This window comes from Ascaphus truei, chromosome 13 (assembly GCF_040206685.1).
Source record: "Ascaphus truei isolate aAscTru1 chromosome 13, aAscTru1.hap1, whole genome shotgun sequence".
NCBI lineage: Eukaryota > Metazoa > Chordata > Amphibia > Anura > Ascaphidae > Ascaphus > Ascaphus truei.
Genome location: NC_134495.1, coordinates 31380499 through 31404409, shown reverse-complemented (window position 1 = coordinate 31404409; position 23911 = coordinate 31380499). Strand labels below are relative to the sequence as shown.

The window sequence follows — 23911 nt, the reverse complement described above, 5'->3', positions numbered from 1 at the left end:
ACAATTGTCTCGCTGTGACCATTGCATTTTGGGAGCTTCCTCTGGTGACATGGGTGGTTATTTACTGAAGCCTCCCAGCTGCACATATAGGGTAGCGCAAAAGGACTTCACCCTTATTTGTGTCAAAGGAAAGAAATCCCACTGGTTTCAATGGGATTCCTTTTTTTTTTGATATATAGGGTGCTGTATTTTTAATGGCTTTACAGCAGAGAGACAATAATAAATAGGCTCCTTAGAGTAGACTCTTAGCAGGTGGTACTGGAATCTACAGTAAGTAATGTCACTTGAATTTTAAAAGGCCCATCTGTAGCGAGGTTAAGTAATCAGCGTAACGGTGAAGAGGTTAACCAGGCTCACTAATAAAGGTTCAGCCCACTTGGTTACCCCTGATCCGTGTGTTGAGGTCCTAGAGTGTCAGCTCTTGGACCCAGATGTCCTAAATGCATTACTGTGACTGTGTGCAAATTATGCGACAATAAAGAATTATGTGTGTTTTGCCTTTCCTGGGATGCTGGGATCGGGAGATTTCTAGGCTGTAAGTTTCAGGGTGGGTTTGTCAGAGAAAGTCTTTACAGAACGTGGCTATGTATCGGGGTTCCGGAGTTATGGGATACCCCAGGAATTGGATCCGGGAATCGAGTGAGATTCTCGGATGCAGCCAAGCACATTACTCCGGGCAAACTCTGACTCTGAAAACACTATTATGACTCACCGCCAGGATTCCTGCTGCAGCATCTTCCAGACAAGGTAAACGGGCATGAAGGGCTTAATGTATACCTGCGGTCACCCACGGGGTCCCTAGTAGACAGAGGGGTCCCTAGTATAAAGAGTGGTACCCAGATACATGCCCAGATACCCTGCACCTAGTATAGGGGTTCAGGGGGCACTCCAGCTAAGTGATAAAGCTGAGAGTGGTTCGTGTGTAAAAGTTTTTAAAGTAATTTTTCTAAAGTGTGCCAAGTATGAGGCTAGTAAGCGTAGGTGCTCTATACACTCACTCCATCCCTGACACCAGAACAGAGACCTATGTATTTTACCACACATAAGACAGGACACAGTATATTTTATTAAAGGATTATATTTAATAGGTATATGTACTGATAACCTGTAAATGAACTGTGGGATTTCCAAGTCATGGATTCCGAGCAGACCAGATGGCTACAAAGCTTGGTGCATATGGGTCTATGCAGTCAGGACTTGAAAGCCTCAGGGATGCCAAGGTGTTAGAACAGGAGGGGTACTGCAGTTCTGCTTGTGTACCCACATCCTGGGCTAACACAGGGCTATCCGGCCACCATTTGCTCAACCCCAGATTCTGTGGAGCCTAGCAGCGGGTAGGCTCAGTATGCAAAGAGGCAGAGGTGCCAGGTTGGTGCATGCCCCTTTACAGACTGAGAAAAGGTGCCCGCCCGGCTTTACAATACCGGCAAATCGGTGATTGGCTGTCAGGGAAATTCCCACGCTCTGATAGGCTGTAGATGTTAGTGAAGGAGACACTGAAACCCTTAAGGGGACTTGCAGCCAATCAGGAGCGCAGATTCCAAGCGCCAAACCAACAGCGGCAAATTCAAAGATGCTCTGTACTGAATAGACGCGAGCCGGCATCAAGGATTTTCAACTCAGAAAAGTTTCTAAGTCCTGCTTTTGAGAACGTAGCGGTCGCGGTTGCATTGCATGCCGAAATCAGTTCCAGGACTTTTGTGAGTACCTACCAGTCAAAGAAAAGGGCTACTGCAGAGGTCGTTTCTGTGAATTTCGTTTAGAGGATAGATTTATTTGTTAGCCCAACGCCCAGTAAGTGTGTTAACCCTGTAAATTGTGTTACATTGTGTGTATGTCTTTTCCTGAAATAAATTACAATTTATTTTACCTCCTTGCTTTGCTCAATCAATGATCCCGGTATAAAAAAGGCGTTAATAAACCTGGTCTCCCGTGACAATCAGCCGCAGTAATATTCTCCGGAGCAGTGGTTCCTGCATCAAGCAGGAGACAGCTCTGTTCTTTTGAGATTATTGATTAACATCCTTAGGCCATTGTGGAAATAAAGGGGTGGGGGAGGGTCTCAACAACTTTATTTTTAAATGATGACCACTGCAGTTATGCACTAGCAAGCCCCTGGTTCTGTTAATACAGACAATAGCAGAATTGTTTCTTAAAATCCTTAAAATTACAACTTTTCGAAACTTTACCGGGCACGTTATTGGGAACCTATATTATTACTTTTAAAAATATTATTAATACAATGAAATTCACTCTAATAGGTGAAATAATAGGTGTGTGATCAGCGCTTATGTAAACAACAATGGTAGATAATAATGAACCTTAGATACAGAGTCCAAATGGTAGTCCTGGAGCTGCCTTGAAAAGAATATTCTGGTATCTTCTACCCAGAGTTGGATTGAGGGCTGGAAATTATCTTTTCTGGCGCTGAGGTGAGGTGTTTGAAGAATGTACTTGTAATCTCTTCTGTTGAGCAGTGACCTCAGGGAAAGGGAGAGAAAAAAGACAAAACATGCAGGGAACCTGCAATGGTGTATTACCCAAGGGAAGACAGGATTATGCAATGAAGGAGCAATTTATTACATTAAAATGACAAGGTTAAAATAACCATGGGTGACAATTAATGAACATACATATAAAATACATGAAAAATGCAATTAAACTGATTAGATGGTGGACATGTGCCTCAGCACACTTATGCACTACGGTGCTTGGTCCAACAATTCTTATTCTTTGCTCCGTCTGGTCTAAAATTGGAATCCTACTCACCAGAAGTGAATAGGAAATAAGCACTTGGTTTTATGGTCTTTGCCGTTGATATCGCCGTTCGCCTGGTGCTGTATTAGTCTCTGCTGCCGGGGATCCGATTCAGTGCTCCTGCATGCCTTGCTTCCTGGAATACACACGATCCGCACGGCGCGATGACGTCACCAGTATTGATCCTCAGCTACGGTGGCTCAACGGTGCCAAAAAACCTTCCAACGCGTTTCGAAAGTACAAATGATGTCTCTCTTCGTAATTGTCACCCATGGTTATTTTAACCTTGTCATTTTAATGTAATAAATTGCTCCTTCATTGCATAATCCTGTCTTCCCTTGGGTAATACACCATTGCAGGTTCCCTGCATGTTTTGTCTTTTTTCTCTCCCTTTCCTTGAGGTCACTGCTCAACAGAAGAGATTACAAGTACATTCTTCAAACACCTCACCTCAGCGCCAGAAAAGATAATTTCCAGCCCTCAATGAAATTCACTCTAAAGAATATTTTAAAACCCTAATTATTATTTTAAAAGGTGAATTTAAATCCCTCCCTTCCGCCACTTACAAGGTTCTACATACAGTTGAAATCCCTGCACCATAGACATAGATAACATATTGCGTTAGGAAGACTCAATGAAGTGTGCACATACAGGTGTAGACGCCATTAATAAGCCTGCTGGCGCATTGCAGCAGGACACGCAGGAGCGGGTGTCATTGTAATGCATTAGCTGTGTGTGATAAAAGGAACAGGGCTACCACGCTTTGCACCCACTGGCGCGCATCAGCGGGGTGCAGTAACACCTACTTCAGCTGTACATTTTTCATTACTATTTTGTTTGTATTCCTGTTTTGAAAGCATGTTGGGGTCCATGTTAAAATGGACAAGAAGCAAAAATGAGTGTGCACTCATTTGCATGTCATTACCCAGAAACCATGTCTGTAGTGAAAGCATCCCACATTGGGAGCGGGGGGGGGGGGTGAGCGGGCCCACAGGCACAGACCGGACACCCTGCTTTCCCTGCACATTCCCTGCAGGAAGCAGGGGGTCCCGAGGCTGAAATCAACTTTTTTCAGCTCAGGAGGCGCCCTGCTCACGCACACTATGAATAAAAATAAAATGTAAGCAGCTTCATTACCTTAGCAGCTATCGCTAAGGTAATGATTTTTTCTTTGGAGGGGGGGTGATACTAGTGTGCGGGTTCATGGGGTCCTCTGAGCTGAACAAAGTTGATTTCAGCCTTGGGACCCCCTTCTTCCCAAGTTACAGGCCCCATTATGGTGTGCCGGTATCCCTCTGCTTTGTTTAGATCCCAATGTCACGTGACCCACAGGATTTTAACATAGCGGGTATACCGGCACCCCATAACGGGGCCTGTAACTCAGGAAGTAGGGGTCCCCGGACCTGAAATCAATGCGGTTCAGCTCTGGAGACTCCCTGCTACAATACTGTTGTGTTTAAAATGAAATAAAACCCCCGCGATCACCTGTTAGAGGCACGCAGGTAGAGTGACTGATTCAGTCTATCTCTTACTGCGCGTCTCTTACAGACAGGCAGACCCCGGTAGGACTAACACAGATGGGCCATTAGTCTGCCGTGGCAAATTGAGAGAATTTCGGGGAGATCTCGAAAACCAATTAGAGAAATGGTCGGATAACGGCCGCTACATCTGCAGGTGTACCAAATACTGTCGGGATCTTTAAGGCAAGAGCTGTGATGGCAAATATAATCCATATCTTCAAAAAAAGGTTGGACTTCTTTTTTAGAAAGTAAAGGTATACAAGGATATACCAAATAAGTAAACATGGGAAGTATGTTGATCCAGGGAGTCATCTGATTGCCAATATTTGGAGTCAGGGAGGAATTTCATGTTCCCTTATGAGATATCATTGGATAATATTTCACTGGGGGGTTTCTGTTTGGCTTCCTCTGGATCAATATACTGTAAGTACAAATATAGGATAAGTATCTGTCGTCTAAATTTAGCATAGGTTGAACTTGATGGACATATGTCTTTTTTTCCCCCAACCTTGTCACTTTACCTTTTCAGCGATCACTTTTTGTAAGGTAATTGATCCTCGTTTCCTTGGCATGCAGAGGCCATACCAGTTATAAAATGACACCCTCGGGAGAATGGCCAGGTCAGCTGAAAAGCCTGAAGGCACAAAGAGGAGCATATGCAGCTCCTACCCCCTTACAGGGGCTTTCCCTTCTCCCATTACAAAGTTGTCAGCCTGCAATTATAAGGACGTTTCCTGGAAAGCAAGCGATGCTAAGCATGCATTGAAAAGAAATCGCCTGTCACCTCGGAGGTGATGAATCAAAGTCTTCCAGCTGCCAAATTGTGGGAAAAGTAGAGCAAAATTCTACACCATATTTATTAGCAGAAACCCCCATTGTATGCTGTGGTCACTTTATTATTTTTTTATAGCACTGTTGCCTCTGTTTTGCAGCTGGGAGACTTTGAAACTTAACTCCACCCCCCCCCCCCTGATTTTATGGCTTCATGTTTTCCTGTGCTTCTGATTACTAGGAGCCACTGACCTTCTTATTGCTTCTAGATTGGGTGGTGTTATAATCAGAGTTGGTATTGCTTTTAACATGTATAAGTTTGATTGAAAACACGGCTTTTAAACAATTGACAATATGACATGACACAACTTTACAGTGTGCCTCAGAAGTAGTGTTACCAGGTGGCGTCTCCAAAAATACTGGAACCAATGGTGAAAGGTGCAACATCCCTGAGATAGACGCACATGCACATGCACACACTCCCTCTCTGCTCCATGCTGTTTCATCCTCTCCTTGGTCTCCCCCCAAGGCTGCTGATACCTCCTCCTGATTGGCTACATTACACAGCAGCCAATCAGGATGGAGGAAGCTGCCCAGCCCCCTAGCAGCAGCCCCGCTCTCTCCCTGCTCGGGGAAATCCCGCGGCCCCCCAAGTCTGTCAAGTCACTATGTCCAGAGAGGTAATACTGGACACATACACGTTCAGTAGTATCGCTCATGTTTTACTGGGCAGTGTCCAAATATAGGACAGTCCAGGTCAATACTGGACACCTGGCAACCCCACTCAGAAGACACATTAGAAGAAGAGATTCCTTTTCAAAATCTCAGACAGGCTACACACACAGTATGAAGAGTAATACCGTCCAATAAAAGGTATCACAACCCACACACGTTTTTGGTAATTTCAGCAAGCTCTCTCATCTGGGATACATCTACTACTAAAACATTTTGTATGACCAGACAAATATATTGTACAACCAATAAACCCAGTAGGAAACAGCCTGTGTGCCTTTGCATTGCATTTATATCCATGTGCCATTTATTCCTTAAAAGAAGACATTCAGACGAAATACTTAAGCGAGACCGTTTAATTCCATTCTCACTGCACGAATAACTTCAGCGTAACAACCGCTGCTGTTGGCAATAGATTTGTGTTTAATTAACTTTAAATCTTCATTTTTATAGTTCCATCAAACTACCATGACTTACATTTCAGTCTGAAGTATGTATCCAATATTCTTTGAAATGTCGTGATCCAACATCAGTACTGGTGACATTAGGGGGCCCAACTGTGACGTCCATGAACGTCTCTTTTCCGGGGATAGGAGGCATTAAGCAAAGGGTTGTGGGCAGGCAAAAAAAGAGTGGCAGCCCATGTACCGTACTCATGATCTATCACCCTTTACATACTACAGAGGCTAAAACACAAGTTATCTATGCTGCGTGGTGCCCTTTCTTCAAGTGACCAAAGCAATTATTTGTTCTGTTTTTTTTCTGCATTAGAATGTCCTAGGCAATTTTGGGGACCAGACTGCAAAGAAAAGTGTGCCTGTTACCCTAACGGCCATTGTGATGATGTCATTGGACAATGCACATGCAACACAAACCGCTGGGGACCCAACTGTGAGAATGCCTGCCTCTGCAAGCATGGCAAATGCGACCAGGAAACTGGGAGGTGTACCTGCGAGCCCAACTGGTGGGGTCCTCAGTGCTCAAGCGCCTGTTACTGCAGCACCAACTCGCAGTGCGACCAGATGAGTGGAAGGTGCATCTGCCAACCCGGCTGGTGGGCCCGAAGCTGTAACAACCAATGCTCATGCAACAATTCCCCATGTGAACAACTAACAGGCCGCTGCCTGTGCCGGGAGCGGGTGTGGGGTTTGCGTTGTGAAAGGCAGTGCCTGTGTATCAAAGGGAAATGCAACCAAGCTGATGGGACTTGTACCTGTGAGCCAGGTTATAGGGGCAAATTTTGCCGGGAGCCATGCCCAGCTGGACTTTATGGACAGGGTTGTAGAAGACGGTAAGTTTCTACTCATCATTTGCGATAAGGGGACATGACACGAGTGTAAATTGATATGTGGATGCATTTTCCTTTTGTATTCAGTTTTTTGTCTCATTTATTTCAAGCTCTCAATGATATTTCTGCTCGACTTACCCATAGATGGGGAATAATTGGTTTACACTGCAAACCACTGTACTCAATTTGCAATGCATGGAATCGATGTGGTATACGACCGCTACTACCTAAATATAACAAGCGACAGAGAAGCCCAATGCTACATCCAATATGACAAAAATACACAGTAGAATACTTATATATTCTCTTGCAAAAGGGTCATTTAGTTTAACCCTTTGGTCAATGCATTGTAAGCCTGCGAGCCACGACAAGGCAGACCCAGTTCGCAAGTCCTAGCACTACCAGATAAAATACTAATATACCTCTATTAGGATTAAATAGGAGTTTCTAAAAAGAGCTTGCTGGGGTTGTGTGTTGTTTATTACCTAAATATAATCTCGCTGTGAGATAAAATTCTCTATGAAAAAAAAATTGCTGCAAAAGTTTTGTGTGGTCAGTTAAGGTAGTATATACTGTATATCATTTAGAAATACTCCTGAAAGAACAGAAGATATACACTAGGTCTGAAGGTTTTGTAGACTGTGTGTATGTACTGTATGTGTGTATGTATATACATATATATATATATATATATATATATATATATATATATATATATATATATATATATATATATATACATGTAGAGGTATCAGTACCGTGTTAGCCGAGCTTCAATAATCAAAAAATAAATAGACGATACCGTTCTGTGGCTAACGAAATGCTTTTATTTGTGCGAGCTTTCGAGATACACTGATCTCTTTCATTGTAACATCGCCGGAAGAAGAGATCAGTGTATCTCGAAAGCTCGCACAAATAAAAGCATTTCGTTAGCCACAGAACGGTATCGTCTATTTATTTTTTGATTTTATATATATATATATATATATATATATATATATATTATATATATACACATGTAGAGGTAGTTATACTATATATCTATAGCTATATATATAGTAACCAGGGAAATCCAGGTAACAAAGAGACAGCACACCGTGTTGTTAATACACTTTATTTACTTCATTATATTGCGGTGTGCTGTCTCTTTGTTACCTGGATTTCCCTGGTTACCCTGTACATTTTTCTATATGGGACGAGCATCTGCCTTCATTTGAGAAACCGGAGTGCAAACTATTTTTTCATTGACTATATATATATATATACAGGTAAACCCCAATATATAGCGCAGTCCTCGGGGGCCATCCAATCCGATCGCGCTAGACCCGAGGTCGCGCTAATTAAAAAAAAAAAATGGCCGGCGCGCGCCTGATCGGGAGTGAGGAAGGAAGGAAGAGGTGGCCGGAAGCCCTACACGTCCCCTAGCAATGGCGAGTCCAGCCGCAATGTGCTCCTTACCTCCCACCACCGGCATCCATTTCCTCCCCCCCATGCTCCTACACCTACACCCCCTCCTCGGCATAGCCCACGCGGCCCTCCGAGTCCCAGCCTGCTCCTCACTCACCCCCCCTCCTCGGCATAGCCCACGCGGCCCTCCGAGTCCCAGCCTGCTCCTAACTCACCCCCCCTCCTCGGCATAGCCCACGCGGCCCTCCGAGTCCCAGCCTGCTCCTCACTCACCCCCCTCCTCCCGACACCCCCCCTCCTCCCGACACCACCTCTCCTCCCGACACCCCCCCCCCCCTCCTGATGCCAGCTCCGCTCCGATCTCAGCAGCCGACACCAAAGGTAGGGAGGGGGAGTGGGAGGTGTGGTGTAGTGTGCTGTGAGAGTGTGCTGTGAGTGCTGTGTGCTGTGAGTGCTGTGTGCTGTGAGAGTGGGCTGTGAGTGCTGTGTGCTGTGAGAGCTGTGTGCTGTGAGAGTGTGCTGTGAGTGCTGTGTGCTGTGAGAGTGTGCTGTGAGTGCTGTGTGCTGAGAGCTGAGTGCTGTGAGAGTGTGCTGTGAGAGCTGAGTGCTGTGAGAGTGTGTGCAGTGTGTGCAGTGAGAAGTGTGTGCTGGGAGAGTGTGTGCAGTGAGCAGTGTGTGCAGTGAGAGTGTGTGCTGGGAGAGTGTGTGCAGTGAGCAGTGTGTGCTGTGAGCAGTGTGTGCAGTGTGTGCAGTGTGTGCAGTGTGCAGTGTGTGCAGTGTGCAGTGAGCAGTGTGTGCTGGGAGAGTGTGTGCTGGGAGAGTGTGTGCAGTGAGCAGTGTGTGCTAGGAGAGTGTGTGCTGGGAGTGTGAGCAGTGTGTGCAGTGAGAGTGTGTGCAGTGAGAGTGTGTGCAGTGAGAGTGTGTGCAGTGAGAGTGTGTGCAGTGAGAGTGTGTGCAGTGAGAGTGTGTGCAGTGAGAGTGTGTGCAGTGAGAGTGTGTGCAGTGAGAGTGTGTGCAGTGTGTGCAGTATGCAACGGGAGCCACGTGAAAACCGCGTTATAACCGATTCACGCGTTATAACGGGTCGCGCTATAACGGGGTTTACCTGTATATATATGAACGAAATGCTTTTATTTGTGCGAGCTTTCGAGATACACTGATCTCTTCTTCCGGCGATGTTACAATATATATATATACACACACAGCTGAACCCCCTTATAACGCTGTGCTTGGGGTCCAAAGAATCACATCGCGTTATAAGCGGATCGCGTTAGAAATAATGTACAATTGTATGCATTGTACAATAAAGTATTTCAGATACCAATAATCGTGTTGTAAAGTATTCATAAATACGAAAATTGGGAGCCACGCTTGCATCGCGTTATAAGCGGATTCGCGTTGTAACGGATCGCGTTATAACGGGGTTGAGCTGTATATATATATATATATATATATTTATATATATATACTTACACACACACATATATACATACATATACATATATAACAATAGCAAGAATGTTCAGGGCACTTAAAGGGAAAAAGGAAAAGGAAAAAAATTATCTGATCAGTCGTGGTGCTCACAGTGCGGCCAGGATCACCATCCAGCAACAAAAAAATAGATAAATACCCAATATTCAAGAATCTGGAGCACTCACAAATTCAAAAAATACAATTTAATGAAGTAGCACAGGCATCAGGGGGTAATCACAGAAAAAGAAGCAACGTTTCGGACCTTACTGTCCTTTCTCAAGCTCCTCCACTATATATATATACCTATAGTGGAGGAGCTTGAGAAAGGACAGTAAGGTCCGAAACGTTGCTTCCCCTAGCAATGGCGAGTCCAGCCGCAATGTGCTCCTTACCTCCCACCACCGGCATCCATTTCCTCCCCCCCATGCTCCTACACCTACACCCCCTCCTCGGCATAGCCCACGCGGCCCTCCGAGTCCCAGCCTGCTCCTCACTCACCCCCCCTCCTCGGCATAGCCCACGCGGCCCTCCGAGTCCCAGCCTGCTCCTAACTCACCCCCCCTCCTCGGCATAGCCCACGCGGCCCTCCGAGTCCCAGCCTGCTCCTCACTCACCCCCCTCCTCCCGACACCCCCCCTCCTCCCGACACCACCTCTCCTCCCGACACCCCCCCCCCCTCCTGATGCCAGCTCCGCTCCGATCTCAGCAGCCGACACCAAAGGTAGGGAGGGGGAGTGGGAGGTGTGGTGTAGTGTGCTGTGAGAGTGTGCTGTGAGTGCTGTGTGCTGTGAGTGCTGTGTGCTGTGAGAGTGGGCTGTGAGTGCTGTGTGCTGTGAGAGCTGTGTGCTGTGAGAGTGTGCTGTGAGTGCTGTGTGCTGAGAGCTGAGTGCTGTGAGAGTGTGCTGTGAGAGCTGAGTGCTGTGAGAGTGTGTGCAGTGTGTGCAGGGAGAAGTGTGTGCTGGGAGAGTGTGTGCAGTGAGCAGTGTGTGCAGTGAGAGTGTGTGCTGGGAGAGTGTGTGCTGGGAGAGTGTGTGCAGTGAGCAGTGTGTGCAGTGTGTGCAGTGTGTGCAGTGTGTGCAGTGTGTGCAGTGTGTGCAGTGTGTGCAGTGTGTGCAGTGTGTGCAGTGTGTGCAGTGTGCAGTGTGTGCAGTGTGCAGTGTGTGCAGTGTGCAGTGCAGTGTGCAGTGAGCAGTGTGTGCTGGGAGAGTGTGTGCTGGGAGAGTGTGTGCAGTGAGCAGTGTGTGCTGGGAGAGTGTGTGCTGGGAGTGTGAGCAGTGTGTGCAGTGAGAGTGTGTGCAGTGAGAGTGTGTGCAGTGAGAGTGTGTGCAGTGAGAGTGTGTGCAGTGAGAGTGTGTGCAGTGAGAGTGTGTGCAGTGAGAGTGTGTGCAGTGAGAGTGTGTGCAGTGTGTGCAGTATGCAACGGGAGCCACGTGAAAACCGCGTTATAACCGATTCACGCGTTATAACGGGTCGCGCTATAACGGGGTTTACCTGTATATATATGAACGAAATGCTTTTATTTGTGCGAGCTTTCGAGATACACTGATCTCTTCTTCCGGCGATGTTACAATATATATATATACACACACAGCTGAACCCCCTTATAACGCTGTGCTTGGGGTCCAAAGAATCACATCGCGTTATAAGCGGATCGCGTTAGAAATAATGTACAATTGTATGCATTGTACAATAAGGTATTTCAGATACCAATAATCGTGTTGTAAAGTATTCATAAATACGAAAATTGGGAGCCACGCTTGCATCGCGTTATAAGCGGATTCGCGTTGTAACGGATCGCGTTATAACGGGGTTGAGCTGTATATATATATATATATATATATATATATATATATATATATATATATATATATTTATATATATATATACTTACACACACACATATATACATACATATACATATATAACAATAGCAAGAATGTTCAGGGCACTCAAAGGGAAAAAGGAAAAGGAAAAAAATTATCTGATCAGTCGTGGTGCTCACAGTGCGGCCAGGATCACCATCCAGCAACAAAAAATAGATAAATACCCAATATTCAAGAATCTGGAGCACTCACAAATTCAAAAAATACAATTTAATGAAGTAGCACAGGCATCAGGGGGTAATCACAGAAAAAGAAGCAACGTTTCGGACCTTACTGTCCTTTCTCAAGCTCCTCCACTATAGGTATATATATATATAGTGGAGGAGCTTGAGAAAGGACAGTAAGGTCCGAAACGTTGCTTCTTTTTCTGTGATTACCCCCTGATGCCTGTGCTACTTCATTAAATTGTATTTTTTGAATTTGTGAGTGCTCCAGATTCTTGGATATTGGGTATTTATCTATTTTTTGTTGCTGGATGGTGATCCTGGCCGCACTGTGAGCACCACGACTGATCAGATAATTTTTTTCCTTTTCCTTTTTCCCTTTAAGTGCCCTGAACATTCTTGCTATTGTTATATATGTATATGTATGTACATATGTGTGTGTGTAAGTATATATATATATAAATATATATATATATATATATACAGCTCAACCCCGTTATAACGCGATCCGTTACAACGCGAATCTGCTTATAACACGATGCAAGCGTGGCTCCCAATTTTCGTATTTATGAATACTTTACAACACGATTATTGGTATCTGAAATACTTTATTGTACAATGCATACAATTGTACATTATTTCTAACGCGATCCGCTTATAACGCGATGTGATTCTTTGGACCCCAAACACAGCGTTATAAGGGGGTTCAGCTGTGTGTGTATATATATATATATATTGTAACATCGCCGGAAGAAGAGATCAGTGTATCTCGAAAGCTCGCACAAATAAAAGCATTTCGTTAGCCACAGAACGGTATCATCTATTTATTTTTTGATTATTGAAGCTCGGCTAACACGGTACTGATACCTCTACATGTACATGTACATGTACATGTACATGTATATATATATATATATATATATATATATATATATATATATGTGTGTGTGTGTGTGTGTGTGTGTGTGTGTGTGTGTGTGTGTGTGTATATATATATATATATATATATATATATATATATATATATATATATATATGTATGTGTATATATATATATATATATATATATATATATATATATATATATGTATATATATATATATATATATATATATATATATATATATATATATATATAGTTATACGTTACCGTTCCAAGGATTGGTAAACAAGAGACAGCACTCAAAGTTGAAAATCAAAGTGTATTAGGGAAAGCAAAAATACATCCAGAAACCCAACGTTTCGGTCCTACAGAATGGGACCTTCCTCAGGGGGATACGGAACGGTAACGTATAACTACATTCTCTATATGGGACGTGCACCTGTGGCTTACCAGCACCTATTGGAGTGCCAACTGCCTTATCTGACTATATATATATATATATATATATATGCATATGTATATATATTATTATTTTTTTTTTTTTTTTTTTTTATGTTTTAGCTCTTGCTGGTTCAAATTTCTGGGCATTTCTAGGCCACTTATGCCAAGAGTTTAGATTGAGTAGAAAGCTTAACTTCTGTTTGTTCTAAAGCTTTAGCCTATAATCTAATATCATTTGGATTTATATACTGTACCTAGTTGGGCTTCTAGTTGTTTGTTTTTCTTCACAATATTTTCAAAGACTTCTATTCTAAAGGAAGTTACCATTATTATCATACATCGATCGGAAATACATCATCGAGTGCCTTTGCCAAGTATCCTCCTAGATCCTAACTGTATGTAATATATATGTCATTTATATGACAAAAGAAATCTAGTTATGGTTACATGGTTCTTCTTTTTTTTAAATACAGATACACACCTTTCTGTTTTGTTTGTTTGTCCTCAACTTTCTCCCCTTTTGCATCTACACTGTTCTTGTTTTCCCCCAAACCTTCTCAAATAGAGTAGATTCCTTTAAAGCTCTCCTGTCTTGATTTTCTTAAGCACTTGCAGTATTGTTCTCCATTACTTGCATCCCATGCTGTAACGGCTCACTTGTGTTTCCTCTGTGGTTTCAACGAGTCTGATCATTGCTTAGGCAGGGGATCTATCTGTGTACCAATAGAATGTGTAAGGAAGCAACACCATGAAGAGTCCTGAAAAATCATTTGGAAAGGATCAGATTTGCCATCAATATGTCCCTTTTCCACTCATTTATAGGTGTGGACAATGTAAGGAGCAGCAGCCTTGTACCATTGCTGATGGAAGATGCATTGCATGTGAAGCAGGATGGAACGGCACCAAGTGTGACCAGGTCTGCTTCCACGGCTTCTACGGAGATGCTTGTGAGAAAGTGTGTCCACCGTGCAAAGACGGACATACCTGTAATCACATCAATGGGAAGTGCCTGCACTGTAACGCTGGTTGGATAGGCGACCGGTAAGAGTCTTATATGTCCACATAGTAAATGACCACTTGACGAGATGCTCTTCATAAATTCAGTAAAGAGGATTGTTACACATTTAAATGCATAATTGAATGTCAAACTGAACTTAAACAAAATATAGCATTCTGTTTATCATTAACCACCACAACTAGGTAGACTTTCATTCATAATTCTTCTCTAATCAACATCTAAGAATGTCCTTGTCTGAAAGATAGGAAAGGGACATTTGTAAGGTAGGCTGCATTTTATTAGCGGACTGTGCAAGGAACACTTTTAAACCATTAGTGAAATAATGGATAAATAAAGGAAAATATAGAGAGTTGGCACATACACAATGTTATATACAGTATACGGTATCTGTCTGTAAGAAATGTGCACTGATGCCCAAGTATGTTCCGAACAAAATAATATCCAAATGACCATCTTATAACCATAAGATGGTCATTTGGATATTATTTTGTTCGGAACATACTTGGGCATCAGTGCACATTTCTTACAAACAGATACTGTTTGATCTTCTATAATCATAGACGGGTACAACAGAGGTAAGATAAGAAGAATGATTATACAGTTAATTTGAGCTTTCCCAAACACATGTTTTTGGTTTACAAAGAGCACATCTCCCCTTCACTGTATCATTTCTTAAACCAGTTCTCCACCTTATCATATTCACGTATCTTGCATCTGACACTGATCTCTTATTCAAATGACTCCTAGACCTGGCAGATCTAAATCCTTTCATGAAACCGGAAAACAGCAACCGTTAATTCAATTAAAGACATAAATGTTGATACCATCCCATTATAAAACATCTTTCCTACTTTAGCAGTTATTTATCAAAGTCTCCTGGCTGAAAATACACGGCAAAACTGCACCAGACGTATGCACCAAACATCCCATTGGTGCTGTATCTCGGACCCACTTTTGGAGTTGGAAGACTTCAATTAATAACCCCCCTGGGTTTTATAGTAATTCCCCAAATCACTCACTGAAGCAGCCATAGCCAAGTTAACAGAAGATAAATGTATTCTTTTAACTTTATAATCCCATTTAAGTACGTAGCATCCTATTAGTTTTGGAAAGAGAAAGTATCCACTGGCGCCTAATAAATTATATACTGCAAAAGGATATATGAAAACCAAGCCTGTTGGCTGATGACACGTAGCTCCTCACGTTGTGCTTAAAAAAAAGAGAAAGCACAACACACAGCGTAATACTGTAACTATAAACGGACAACACTTATAACAACATATAACAGCTGAAAAATAAATCGGTGAAATTTCAATATTAAAACATTTAATAACAATTATAAATAATATATATTACACATGGACATTTAATAAACAAATAATGTGATAAAATAGATAAGCACTCTGCACCACCGATGGAGATAGTAGCAATGCCTACTCACCAGATGGAATAGGTAAGTAAGCGGTGGATAATTTTGAGAGTATCCCCTCTCGTTTTGTAAAGCTGCTCTCTGCTGGCTGGCGTCTCTGGGACCATGTGTGTGGAGATCTTCATGCGGTTACTTCCGCAACTCACTTGGAAAGCCGCCCAGAAGGTAGTGAACAGCAACAGCTGATTCAGCACGCCGTCGGCATCAGCAGGCACTGGTTAGCAGCAAACGCAGATTCAACAGCAGCAGCTGATGCAGCACGCCGTCGGTGTCAGCGGGCTGGCTGGTCTGCAGCAAACGCAGATGGAACTGTGCGTGGGGATATAATCACCAAAGTGTAGAGTGCTGGAACGCCACCCTACGCGTTTCGAAAGACTCTCTGCTTTCTTCCTCAGGGGTATATAAAATATGGAGTCCAACATAGTCCCTTAAATACAAGATCTGTGATTTACAGGGATTGATTCCACCTGCAGTCCAAAAGCACTTGCGCAATAGGTGCAATGAAGAAGTTCTTGAACATAGTAATTCAGTCACCTGCGCATTGAAAATGTTCATATAAAGTGCTCCTGCAAATTGTTATAATCAGCTGTGACATTTAACAAACAATTAAGACATAACCAACTCATATTAACATACAACAATTAACATATATGCATAAAATATGAAAATAATAATAATAAATACAGTATGTGTGTATAAATATACTCTATTCTATATGAATGATGGAAGGGATATATTTTATTAATTAATATAGCCTATCCATAACCTATTAACCTATAAGTGAATTAATAATATAGTATAAATTGTGAGTGTGTTGTCTATATAATTTTAATATTAAATTATAAACTATGTGAATAATTATATATATTAATTATTAAATGTATATAAAAAGTGCTCATATTAAATATCAAAATTATTATGCAAATAACAATGTTTACACTCAAGTACTTGACTATAAACATTGTTATTTGCATAATAATTTTGATATTTAATATGAGCACTTTTTATATACATTTAATAATTAATATATATAATTATTCACATAGTTTATAATTTAATATTAAAATTATATAGACAACACACTCACAATTTATAATATATTATTAATTCACTTATAGGTTAATAGGTTATGGATAGGCTATATTAATTAATAAAATATATCCCTTCCATCATTCATATAGAATAGAGTATATTTATACACACATACTGTATTTATTATTATTATTTTCATATTTTATGCATATATGTTAATTGTTGTATGTTAATATGAGTTGGTTATGTCTTAATTGTTTGTTAAATGTCACAGCTGATTATAACAATTTGCAGGAGCACTTTATATGAATATTTTCAATGCGCAGGTGACTGAATTACTATGTTCAAGAACTTCTTCATTGCACCTATTGCGCAAGTGCTTTTGGACTGCAGGTGGAATCAATCCCTGTAAATCACAGATCTTGTATTTAAGGGACTATGTTGGACTCCATATTTTATATACCCCTGAGGAAGAAAGCAGAGAGTCTTTCGAAACGCGTAGGGTGGCGTTCCAGCACTCTACACTTTATTGATTATATCCCCACGCACAGTTCCATCTGCGTTTGCTGCAGACCAGCCAGCCCGCTGACACCGACGGCGTGCTGCATCAGCTGCTGCTGTTGAATCTGCGTTTGCTGCTAACCAGTGCCTGCTGATGCCGACGGCGTGCTGAATCAGCTGTTGCTGTTCACTACCTTCTGGGTGGCTTTCCAAGTGAGTTGCGGAAGTACCCACATGAAGATCTCCACACACATGGTCCCAGAGACGCCAGCCAGCAGAGAGCAGCTTTACAAAACGAGAGGGGATACTCTCAAAATTATCCACCGCTTACTTACCTATTCCATCTGGTGAGTAGGCATTGCTACTATCTCCATCGGTGGTGCAGAGTGCTTATCTATTTTATCACATTATTTGTTTATTAAATGTCCATGTGTAATATATATTATTTATAATTGTTATTAAATGTTTTAATATTGAAATTTCACCGATTTATTTTTCAGCTGTTATATGTTGTTATAAGTGTTGTCCGTTTATAGTTACAGTATTACGCTATGTGTTGTGCTTTCTCTTTTTTTTAAGCACAACGTGAGGAGCTACGTGTCATCAGCCAACAGGCTTGGTTTTCATATATCCTTTTGCAGTATATAATTTATTAGGCGCCAGTGGATACTTTCTCTTTCCATACTATAGTTCTGACCAGGGGGTCAGTTTTTTGTATCTTGGGCAGCCCCTTATGCATGCTTTGTTATTTATACATAAGGTAATATATACTCTGTTTTACTATTGTGGATAGCGCTGCCTGTTTTGTTGTTTTTATCCTATTAGTTTTACCCTATACACCACTAATACGTTTTAGATTTTTATATATATATATATATATATATAATGTGTGAATTTATTAGGGAGAAAATTAACTTTCCATTCTTTTTCTAGGTGTGAAACCAAATGCCGCAATGGTACATATGGAGAGAATTGCGCCTTTGTCTGCAGTGACTGCTTTAATGGCGATTGCCATTTTGAGACTGGGAAGTGTCTGTGCAGCGCGGGCTCTTTCGGACCATAGTAAGTGTCATTGTATTTTGGGAATGTTTCAGTTTACCATAGCAAAACGTGATGGTTTATTGATACTCCATTAATGTTAGACCATTGAGATTGACCATTTGATGTTACATTTGGCTCCCAACTGACTTGTAGGAAACCATTGCTTATTGAATTGCAGGTGCTCCGTCCTTATTGGAATGAATAGTTATAATGGCATTGAGCATATACTTTGGAGGCCGGGTGTATCGAGGCAAATTTAGAGCACAGTTGTCACTTAATTTCCATTCTGTCTCCACATCAATTTATCAAGGTCTCTCTTCCAAGTTTTGCACCACGTGCATTAGCATCGAGGGATGTCAACAGGAGGAGTCGGGGAGGAGTCACATGATGAAAATGAGATGTCTCAAACGCTGTGTGTGCATTATTATTATTTTTTTGTATTTTTCGTTAACAAACTTTTTTGCAAGGTCTGAGCTGGTGTAACAGTTTGCCTCCAATTTAGAAAACACGCTTACATTTGAGGCAAACGCAAGCAAAAAATCGATCAATGTGGCCAAGTAAACTTCTGCGCTCTTTTACGTTGATACATCTCCTGTTTGTGATCGTTTATTATGTAGATGGGTTTATTGAAGCTTTATCGACAATTCAATATGCCTAACTGTAATGGATTCATGCCTTATTTTATTGAGGCATTTTTGAAGTGAAAGTTCTTAGGTGACGGCAGCTATAAAGAAATTCTAATAGGGTAAAATTGTTTTCAATGTGACACCCTGTGAAACGGAAGTAGCATACTGCGCATGGGCAGGCTGGGGCTGCAGGAGTGGTCACAATTTGTCAGCAATACCTGACCATGCGCGGGGAGCAGCAGCAACCCCGCCACACTTGGGAGATGGAGACGACACACACAGAGACACACACACGCAGAGAGACACACACAGAGACACACACATGCAGAGAGATACACACGCAGAGAGATATACACGCAGAGAGACACACACAGAGACACACACATGCAGAGAGATACACATGCAGAGAGATACACACGCAGAGAGACACACAAGCAGAGAGACACACACGCAGAGAGACACACACGCAGAGAGACACACACGCAGAGAGACACACACGCAGAGAGACACACGCAGAGAGACACACACACGCAGAGACACACACACGCAGAGACACACACACACGCAGAGAGACAAACACGCAGAGAGACAAACACGCAGAGAGACAAACACGCAGAGAGACACACACGCAGAGAGATACACACGCAGAGAGACACACATGCAGAGAGACAAACACGCAGAGAGACAAACACGCAGAGAGACACACACGCAGAGAGACACACACGCAGAGAGACACACACGCAGAGAGACACACACCGCAGAGAGACACACACCGCAGAGAGACACACACCGCAGAGAGACACACACCGCAGAGACACACACACGCAGAGACACCCACGCAGAGACACACACGCAGAGCCACACACGCGCAGACACACACACGCAGAGACACACACACGCAGAGACACACACACGCAGAGACACACACGCAGAGACACACACACGCAGAGACACACACACGCAGAGACACACACGCAGAGACACACGCAGAGACACACACATGCAGACACACACACGCAGAGACACACACACGCAGAGAAACACACGCAGAGACACACACGCAGAGACACACACACGCAGAGACACACGCAGAGACACACACACGCAGAGACACACGCAGAGACACACACACGCATAGACACACACACGCAGAGAGACACGCACGCAGATACACACGCACGCAGAGACACACGCACGCAGAGACACACACACGCAGAGACACACACACGCAGAGACACACACGCAGAGACAAACACACGCAGAGACACACAAACGCAGAGAAACACACACGCAGAGACACACACACGCAGAGAGACACACACGCAGAGACACACACACGCAGAGACACACACACGCAGAGAGACACACACGCAGAGAGACACACACGCAGAGAGACACACACGCAGAGAGACAAACACGCAGAGAGACACACACGCAGAGACACACACACGCAGAGACACACACACGCAGAGAGATACACACGCAGAGAGACAAACACGCAGAGAGACACACACGCAGAGAGACACACACGCAGAGAGACACACACGCAGAGAGACACACACCGCAGAGAGACACACACCGCAGAGAGACACACACCGCAGAGAGACACACACCGCAGAGAGACACACAACGCACAGAGACACACGCAGAGACACACACACGCAGAGACACACACACGCAGAGACACACACACGCAGAGACACACAAACGCAGAGACACACACACGCAGAGACACACACACGCAGAGACACACGCAGGGACACACACACGCGGAGACACACACACGCAGAGACACACACGCAGAGACACACGCAGAGACACACACACACAGAGACACACACACGCAGAGACACACACACGCAGAGACACACACACTCAGAGACACACACACGCAGAGACACACACGCAGAGACACACACACGCAGAGACACACAAACGCAGAGAGACACACACGCAGAGACACACACGCAGAGACACACACGCAGAGACACACACACGCAGAGGCACACACACGCAGGGACACACACACGCAGAGACACACACACGCAGAGACACACACACGCAGAGACACACACACGCAGAGAGATACACACGCAGAGAGACACACAAGCAGAGAGACACACACGCAGAGAGACACACACGCAGAGAGACACACACGCAGAGAGACACACACGCAGAGAGACACACGCAGAGAGACACACACACGCAGAGACACACACACGCAGAGACACACACACACGCAGAGAGACAAACACGCAGAGAGACAAACACGCAGAGAGACACACACGCAGAGAGATACACACGCAGAGAGACACACACGCAGAGAGACAAACACGCAGAGAGACAAACACGCAGAGAGACACACACGCAGAGAGACACACACGCAGAGAGACACACACGCAGAGAGACACACACCGCAGAGAGACACACACCGCAGAGAGACACACACCGCAGAGAGACACACACCGCAGAGACACACACACGCAGAGACACCCACGCAGAGACACACACGCAGAGCCACACACGCGCAGACACACACACGCAGAGACACACACACGCAGAGACACACACACGCAGAGACACACACACGCAGAGACACACACACGCAGAGACACACACGCAGAGACGCACGCAGAGACACACACATGCAGACACACACACGCAGAGACACACACACGCAGAGAAACACACGCAGAGACACACACGCAGAGACACACACACGCAGAGACACACGCAGAGACACACACACGCAGAGACACACGCAGAGACACACACACGCATAGACACACACACGCATAGACACACGCACGCAGAGAGACACGCACGCAGAGACACACGCACGCAGAGACACACACACGCAGAGACACACACACGCAGAGACACACACGCAGAGACAAACACACGCAGAGACACACAAACGCAGAGAAACACACACGCAGAGACACACACACGCAGAGAGACACACACGCAGAGACACACACACGCAGAGACACACACACGCAGAGAGACACACGCAGAGAGACACACACGCAGAGAGACACACACGCAGAGAGACAAACACGCAGAGAGACACACACGCAGAGACACACACACGCAGAGACACACACACGCAGAGAGATACACACGCAGAGAGACAAACACGCAGAGAGACACACACGCAGAGAGACACACACGCAGAGAGACACACACGCAGAGAGACACACACCGCAGAGAGACACACACCGCAGAGAGACACACACCGCAGAGAGACACACACCGCACAGAGACACACGCAGAGACACACACACGCAGAGACACACACACGCAGAGACACACACACGCAGAGACAAACACACGCAGAGACACACACACGCAGAGACACACACACGCAGAGACACACACACGCAGAGACACACGCAGGGACACACACACGCGGAGACACACACACGCAGAGACACACACGCAGAGACACACGCAGAGACACACACACACAGAGACACACACACGCAGAGACACACACACGCAGAGACACACACACTCAGAGACACACACACGCAGAGACACACACGCAGAGACACACACACGCAGAGACACACAAACGCAGAGAGACACACACGCAGAGACACACACGCAGAGACACACACGCAGAGACACACACACGCAGAGGCACACACACGCAGGGACACACACACGCAGAGACACACACACGCAGAGACACACACACGCAGAGACACACACACGCAGAGACACACACACGCAGAGACACACACACGCAGAGACACACACACGCAGAGACACACACACGCAGAGACACACACACGCAGAGACACACACACGCAGAGACACACACACGCAGAGACACACACACGCAGAGACACACACACGCAGAGACACACACACGCAGAGACACACACACGCAGAGACACACACACGCAGAGACACACACACGCAGAGACACACACGCAGAGACACACGCAGAGACACACACATGCAGACACACACACGCAGAGACACACACACGCAGAGAAACACACGCAGAGACACACACGCAGAGACACACACACGCAGAGACACACGCAGAGACACACACACGCAGAGACACACGCAGAGACACACACACGCATAGACACACACACGCAGAGACACACGCACGCAGATACACACGCACGCAGAGACACACGCACGCAGAGACACACACACGCAGAGACACACACACGCAGAGACACACACGCAGAGACAAACACACGCAGAGACACACAAACGCAGAGAAACACACACGCAGAGACACACACACGCAGAGAGACACACACGCAGAGAGACACACACGCAGAGACACACACACGCAGAGAGACACACACGCAGAGAGACACACACGCAGAGAGACACACACGCAGAGAGACACACACGCAGAGAGACACACACGCAGAGACACACACACGCAGAGAGATACACATGCAGAGAGACACGCAGGGACACACGCAGGGACACACGCAGAGACACACACACACAGAGACACACACACGCAGAGACACACACACGCAGAGACACACACACTCAGAGACACACACACGCAGAGGCACACACACGCAGAGACACACACACGCAGAGACACACAAACGCAGAGAGACACACACGCAGAGACACACACACAGAGACACACACACGCAGAGGCACACACACGCAGGGACACACACACACGCAGAGACACACACACGCAGAGACACACACACGCAGAGACACACACACGCAGAGACACACACACGCAGAGACACACACACGCAGAGACACACACACGCAGAGACACACACACGCAGAGACACACACACGCAGAGACACACACACGCAGAGACACACACACGCAGAGACACACACACACAGAGACACACACACACAGAGACACACACAAACAATTCACAGTTAGTATAAATATAGAAGTGCAAATAGGTAAAACAGGGGGTGTTACCCG

At 44.7% G+C, this 23911-nt stretch overlaps 1 protein-coding gene across 2 annotated transcripts in view; it reads left to right on the top strand.

Annotated features, from left to right (window-relative positions):
* The window catches only part of SCARF2 (scavenger receptor class F member 2), a 201916-nt gene that overhangs the window by 81888 nt on the left and 96117 nt on the right, over positions 1–23911 (top strand). For both annotated transcript variants that reach the window (XM_075569026.1, XM_075569025.1), the window contains exons 4-6: positions 6552–7071; positions 14142–14360; positions 18233–18361. In XM_075569026.1, the coding sequence (XP_075425141.1) occupies positions 6552–7071; positions 14142–14360; positions 18233–18361 (868 nt within the window). The remainder of the gene's footprint in view (positions 1–6551; positions 7072–14141; positions 14361–18232; positions 18362–23911) is intronic.